General features: G+C 29.0%; 1 protein-coding gene across 1 annotated transcript; it reads left to right on the top strand.

Annotated features, from left to right (window-relative positions):
• Positions 1–2,080: 2,080 nt before the first annotated feature.
• Positions 2,081–2,599, top strand: LOC124915843 (agamous-like MADS-box protein AGL62). The gene has a single exon (XM_047456590.1). It carries the CDS (start codon positions 2,081–2,083, stop codon positions 2,597–2,599), a length of 519 nt encoding a protein of 172 aa, XP_047312546.1.
• Positions 2,600–7,935: the final 5,336 nt, after the last annotated feature.

The raw sequence follows: 7,935 nt of genomic DNA, 5'->3' as shown, positions 1-7,935 counted from the left end.
CATAAATTTTATAAAAATTGAAAACTAACATATTAGTTACTTTCTTATTTTCATTTATTATTATTAAATTATTGTGTTCTAATTTATTTTCTATATAACATTTGTATAATGAATATACAAATTAATGTTTCTTCAAAAAAATTTTATATCAAAATATATTAGCTTATAAAACTAAGCTTTAACAACATAAAAATATATGTGTTAATAATCAAACATATTTTTATGCAATAAAGACTTATCTTTATTTGTAGATACTTCTATTCCTTTAGATGAACAACTTTATCTTGTCAAAATAAGTCATCATCTGTTTTATAACATCATAACTCGTATTCCTGAAACATCAAACACAAAAATTTCGATGGCACAAGCTACTAAATAACTTAGCATATGGGAACTGTTTTAAGATTGTTAGAAATAATGTCTTAAAATAACAGAAAATATATATAAAATGATGTTACAAATAAATTAAATAAATACAATATTATAAGAATGAAATCATCAGATAAAATGTTGATTCGAGGCATGTGTTAGACAAATTTCCCTTAAAACAGTTCTATCGTCTCCCGTTTGTGCTGGAGCTTATCGTAGATGGCTGTCTCCCAGGGTACAACGAATCTAGTAGTGATTCTGCACTGAAATCACTACTCGTCGAACTTGATCAGCGTACCTGAACTATCACCGAGTTTCAACGGAAAATATCGAGCGAAGAATTCGAAGAACACTCAAAAAATAAGAAGATGGATTTTGGAATTCTAAAGTGAGAAAGAATGAAATGATGAAGTGAGTTTTTGATTAGAGATGAGAGGTCTTATATTGTTGAAAAGTAAAACCATTAAATAAAATCGTCATTTTATCCAACGGTTGACATTGTTTGTCTCTTCATTACTTTAACGTTTTTCTCTTCATTATAGAGTAATTGTTTTCCAAAACAATTAAGGCATTTACAATTCAATACTAACGTTACATGGTTTTCCAATTTGTTAATAATAATATTAATTATCATAACAAATAATAATAATAACAAACTCATGTAATTTACACTACAAATTAACAACATTTTGTTAATTGGTCATCAAGGCATTTTAGATCAATTAATTTAAATTAATTGATTTAAATTATATATTTGGATCAAATTTCACCCTTTAATTCACGTTTGAATTTCATGTGAATTTGATTTGATTTTATTACCCACATTCTAATTTCCATTCATTAATGGAATTTATAGAATTAGTTTAAAACTTCCAACAGATGGATGATGGAACAGCTAACTCAAATGCGGACACCAGCACCTTAGTCGTGGTCGAGGATGAGGGCTCATATTCATTCCTAGATTTCATCTCGAATTCATGGACTTTCATATCGACAAACATGTCGTGCAACTCCATCTTGTGGAGGTTTCTGGACTCTCTCATCACTGTTGACTTGATGTCTCAAGCACTGAGAAACGCCTTCAACGCCTTAACGATGACTTCTTTTTTCCATAGACCTTTCTTAGAGTGGAAAGTTCAATGACAATGCTGGTGAAACATTCGTCAAACTCGTTCATCGACTCCCATGGGAGTATCTTGATGCTATCGAACTTTTGAGTGATTTCATAATCATTTCTCATATATTAATAATTGATTAGGAATACAAGATGTTGATCTCCATAATCAATTCAAGAGCCAATATATATAAAATAATTATCTCATCTAATTTTGTAAAAAAATAAATAAAACAAAAATAATTGTCTATATTATTATCAGAGTTTAACAAATAATTAAAATAAAGTATGTAAATAATATTTTTAAATAAAAATATAATTATTTAATTATTTAAAATTTTCGATTTACATATAATCAAATTAGGACATTGAAATATTTTTATTTTGTAATATATAATAAAAAAATTAATTAATCAATTTGGAAAGATATCTAGATATCAATTAATTAGATTTCTTTCTTTTTATGAATATTCATAATGTTCCTATGCGAATTTTGTTTACTTAAATCTATAAATAGACTCCTCTAATCTAAGAAAAATTAAACATTTTATCTATTCATTACATATTATATCTCCCGTGTTTTATCTTTATCTAATCATGGTCAAAGCAAACAAAGGGCGTCAAAGAATCACCATGGCCAAAATGAAGAACGAGAGTAATCTTAAGGTGACATTCTGCAAAAGGAAAAGTGGGCTTTTCAAGAAATTCAGCGAGCTTATCACACTATGTGGGGCTGAAGTTTTACTTCTAGTATTTTCACCAACAAACAGAGTGTTCTCCTACGGTCATCCCAGTGTAGAAGAAATAGTTGGGCGATTATTTGGTTCATCCTCTCCAACGGGGCTTTCCTGTGAAACTCAACAAATGATTGAATCTTATCGGTCATCAAACATTAGGGAACTAAATTCTAATGTGATGCAGGTTGAGGAATTGATGGAGGTTGAGGAGCAGCATGCGAAGCAGATAAATCACGACAAGAAAGTTGGGCAGGATCAAAGATGGTGGGAGAGATCGAATAAAGAGATGAATTATCAACAACTTGAACATCTCAAGATGTCTCTATTGAATTTAAATGCCATTGTGACCCAAAAGATGTTGGAGTTTTCTAACCCGTAAACTCAAACTTGTTTACGGGAAATAATTATTATTGTGATAAGTTATTGATAAATTTATCTTGTTGTTTTAATTTTTTATAATTTTAATTGTTATTGTTTTGATTGATGTTTGTGTTATGAATTTTATTTTAATTTATTTATGTGTGTAACCATATTTTTTGTATTTTAATATTTTTTTTTGTTTTTATACTATTATAGATTAAGTTTTATGTGATTCGATAAGAAAAAAATATTGAGAAAAAAAATAAAACGATAATGTCACATTTTTATCGTAAAATAAATAATCGAATATCTCAATCTTCATTCATTATCGTTAAAGATCTCATCTTTTTTGGATCTCCAACCATAGAATACACTTTAATGCTAAATTCAAAATTTTATAAAGTATATCATAATATATAAAAATATCTTAATTTAAAATATAATTTTATATTTTAATAAATAAAAATATTATTTTAATTTCCTATCTTTATTATCATAAATTTTGAATTAAAATCTGTTACAAATTAACTATTAATTAATTTTCATGATAATTGATTAGATAGTTATTACTGTAGTTAATAGAGAATTACATGTTTATGTGTGAAATGAGTAGGCCTGATGATATCGTTGAAAATGAGATTCTCATGTGTTGCTGGTTAGATTCCCTTTCCTTTGAATACTAGGAAGAAAGGGCTACAAAGAAGCAATAGAGATGGCTTGATTATAAAGATGATAGTTTTCTTTCCCTCATTAATTTTGAAAAGTAATTTTCTGTTTTTTCTCTTAATTACATTTTATAAAGTAATTATTGAACCACACATATTTTATTCTCCCTCATTTGGTCTCAATATCTTTATAAATATTTAAGAAGATAATATAAAAAATATTGTAAATCATTTTTTAGTTAACTTTTAATTATATATTATATTATTTCATATATAAATAATATATATTCTTTTAAATCTTAATACCATAATTAAACTATTTAATTATATTATTTATTTCATAAATAAATACTATTATTTTAAAACCTTAATTCAATAATTAAAACTTTTTAATTATGTATATATTATTTAATTTTATAAATCAATATTATATTAATTAATATTTATATCTATTATATATCTATTAATAATTAATATTTAACGATTAACAATCATTTTCTTTGATATAATTGTTATAAGTTTTACCATATTAATCTTAATTGTGAGCAAAGCACTATGACTCCTAAAATAATTGGATTAAATTATCTTAAATAATTATTCAATTCAAAATTAGTATTGCACGTTAAATTAAATGACACAATTTTTTCAAGGATAGTCGGACAATAAAAAATTTGATACTTCTCTAGCGTGGAAATTCAATCACGACGACACACACAAATGTTTGGTCGTATGAGGATCATAAATGAGATTCATTTTTCCTTTGTAAGATTAAATCAACTTCTAGATATTTCACCTAGATATTTCTTGATGATGTGAAATATCTACTTTTAATGTTGTTTTTGAATTTACTCTATTAAGTTTTTTATTTGATTTTGATTAAGATTTGTGTAGTTTATTGTCATTTCTTTTTTATTTTTTCTTATTTTAGGTTTAAAATTTAAAAAATTAAATATCAACTTCTTACTAAGAATGTTTTTAAATTATTATTGGATTTCTCAAACGATATTATTTGAGTTAATGTAGATTAAATCTAAGTTGATGTCTATTATTTTGAATGTCATCTCTAGTTATGATAAATTATAAAACTTTTACTATTGTTTTTTATTTATTTAGTAAGCTTGTTTCATTATAATCCAAGCTTGCATATGAAAAATGATGTCAAATTTCATTTATTTTGAGACATTTTATGTTTTTATAATATTTAATTAAAGATTTGAAACTCTTATTTGGTATGGATTATAAAAAACACTTTTTTTAATTAAATTAGCATATTAGAGTATTTTTTTATATAAATATAAAAATAAATAAATACAATTTATATTTAATTCACTTTTACATTTTTTTAATTAAATACAACTAAAATAATTGAATTAATTATAATAAAAAAATAATATTATTGAATAATATTAAGTTCACAATTTAAAAAAATATAATTAATATTTAGTTTGGATTGTAAAAACCTAATATTAATTCAATTCATATAGATATTAATGAATAAAATGATTTGGATTACCGATTTTGATAAATATAGTTTAGATTAATACGAATGGGTTTGACCCATTTCCTCGTACTAGATATCAATGATTTAATTATTCTTTTTCATTTTCTATTCATAATACTTAATATAACCATGGTGGATGGAAGAAGATCTTGGACAAGTTTTTCCAATTGAGTGTAGATAGTAACGAATAATGATGATACACATACAATTCGATCGGAACATGATCGGCAAAAACAAACAGAATTTCACAAATTTAAAAGATAATTTACATACAGATCTCCAAACATCATTTCAAATGAGCCCTAATTTGAATGAATCTATAGAGAGAAAAACACTTACATAAGAACTATAGACGAAATGGGGAAGTGGTTGATGGTGCCTGAATTCAATCTAATTCTTAAGACGTAATGAAAATTAAACTTGAAAGACTAAGAACAAAGGGAATAAAATAAACAATGTATTATTGAAACATAACATATTGTAAATTTAGTTATCAAAAGCATATTAATAAACTTAGGTAAATAAGTTTAATTCAATATGACATAGTTTTAATGATGTGGTTTGCACAAAACTAAGTTGTAATCTGAACAAAACATAACTATGGTCTAAACAAGAACTAAGTTGTGTAATTTGCCTTTGTGCAGATACTGCCCAAAAGACGTATGTCTTTAGATGCAGTATAAAGAAAGAGCGAGCAGACATAGTCTGAACTTCATCAAACAGTTTGTCTGAAGAAGTGCATGAGTAGACGTAATTTGAACTTCATCAGACGGGCTGTTTAAAAAAGTGGGCGAGAAGACGTCTAAGACTCAATAGACGGGTTTTCTGAAGAAGTGCGCGAGCAAACATAATCTGAACTTTATCAGACGGACTATCTGAAGAAATGCGTGAGCAAAAGTCTAGGATTCAACAAACGGTCTAGTCTGAAGAAGCGCTAGCAGACATCTAGGTTTGAAAGAACGCTCAAGTCTGAAGAAGCGCTTGCAGACGTCTAGGTTTCAACTAACACTCTAGTCTAAAGAAGCGCTAGCAGACGTCTAGGCTTCAACAAATGCTCTGGTCTGAAGAAGCGCTAGCAGACGTGAAGGCTTCAACAGACATTCTAGTTTGAAGAAGCGCTAGCAGACTATTAGGATCGGGATAGCCGAAAGAGACTTGGGGTCTCTTTAGGTCGAACGCTTAAACAACATGTCAGTTGATACTAACTCGGTTAGAAGTTAATATCGGTCTCAATAATACACAAACCGTCACAAACTCTTGAACTGAGTTCAAGTGCGGAAATGTTTGTTCGATTTGAAGCAACACACACACTGATTGGACAACAATAGAAGGGTATGAAATGGAGAAGAAACACAACACAAAATTTAGGGATGTTCGGAGATAAAGCTCCTACGTCACCCCTTCTTCTCAAATATTGAGAAGGATATTCACTAAGAATATTCAACACACTTTACAATACGTCAAATAACCAAGGCTTATTTACTGCTCGTTATTGACTTACAACTCTCACTTCTTATACAAAATGAATGGAATTGTAATATCCTTAGCACTTTGGACAGTATGTAAACAAGAACAGTTTGGGCTTTGATTCAATTCTAAAATATGTTGTCTCACTGTCTTGTATATTTTCTTGGTATATCTTCTAGGTATGTTGTTGCTGTTCTTCAAGCTTCTCTTAAATAGTGAAATATGACAACAGTCATATTTCTCATTCAACGGATACTTGCATGGTAATCCTTTATCCTTGATTCTGATTGGTCGGTCAAGAAGGTACACCATGACATTAAATGAGGTTGATACTTCCCAAGAAACATATCAGTCGGAAGGTTTGTCTTCTATTGATTTAATCATCTGGAGCGGTTTGATAGATACCTGCTCCTTGGGGACTGCTGTTGGACTTATACTAAAATAGGTATCTGATCACTTTTGGCTGTCTTTTGTATCCCAAGGTCTATCATTATACTTATATCAAAATGGAAATAAAAGTTTGTATATTTGAAAGCTTCCTTATGCATATTCCCAAAGTATTCTGAATTACACCAAAATGGAAACTTCCAGCCGTTCTCAGTTTAAATCTCTTAGTATATGACTAATTCCACATCTTTGATTTGATCGGTCAAGTTGTCGGTCATTTTATATCTTGTGTAGAAGCTTAGGATTGCACCAAGTATTTTACCGGACAGATTACCGGTTGCGTCTTCTTTTCAATATCGGTGGACCGGACATACTGAGAAAGAAGAGAAGTCGATTTCTCTTTTAGGTATAAATGATAGGTTCACCAATCATACAACTAAGCGGTATAGCCGTTTTTCACTGCCGAGTCGATCCTCTACTTGTTTCGTTGTAAAGATAGTCGAATAGATAGTTTGATTAGATAATCCCAGTTTGCACCGCCTCTGTGATATCGGTCGAACGGACTAGAGTGATAAAGTTGTTTTGAGGATATGACTGAATTCTGCATCTCCTGCACAAACAGTGGATTTGGTTAGGTTGTTCAGATATGTAATTACCTGCTAATTAACTATCTATTTGATCTTACACAGACGTCTAGGCTTCAAAAGAAGACTAAAGCAACACCCGCTCATCTTCCCTACTCATCACCCGACAAGCAACAGTCTGTCACATCAGCACACATAATAATCAACGGAATAATTCCACATGTTAATATTCAGATTCGACCGTTGCATTAATTAACGTGTATCATTTATACAAACCTTCTAAAAAGCTCAATATTCACACGTCATTCAAGTAGGGCTATCTTACTCAAGTGCGTCTACAACACTCAAGTAGAGCTACGTTACATCAGAACGTGGAACTCTACAGCACGCCATCATTGAATACAAAGAGGCCGTGACTCATATATATATATGTGGATCTTAATTACGAAGGTGTTGGATATATTACCGCTTTTATTCAAGATTACTCTCTCATTATCCCAATTGTAATTCGTATACTATGTACTTTCCATTAAGATAATCTTAGAGTGAAATTGTTGTAATATTTGTTAAGAATGTTTAGCATTTTAAGTTGAACAGAGGGTGTTTATTCAATGGAGTGAGAGTTAGAAGTTCAGAATGTTAAGTCATGGGTTTCTAATCGAATTGTGTAGAGGCTATAAAAGTTAAAGTCTTCTATTGTATCTTTTTGGTAACAGAAGAAGGGGTGACGTAAGAGTTTTATCTCCTAACA

Source organism: Impatiens glandulifera, chromosome 9 (genome assembly GCF_907164915.1).
Source record: "Impatiens glandulifera chromosome 9, dImpGla2.1, whole genome shotgun sequence".
Classification (NCBI taxonomy): Eukaryota; Viridiplantae; Streptophyta; class Magnoliopsida; order Ericales; family Balsaminaceae; genus Impatiens; species Impatiens glandulifera.
Note: the sequence above shows the minus strand (reverse complement) of the source record. Positions and strands in the feature narration are given on the sequence as shown.

Coding starts and splice junctions, on each gene's coding strand:
- LOC124915843 (XM_047456590.1), top strand. CDS start 2,081: ATGGTCAAAGCAAACAAAGGGCGTCAAAGAATCACCATGGCCAAAATG.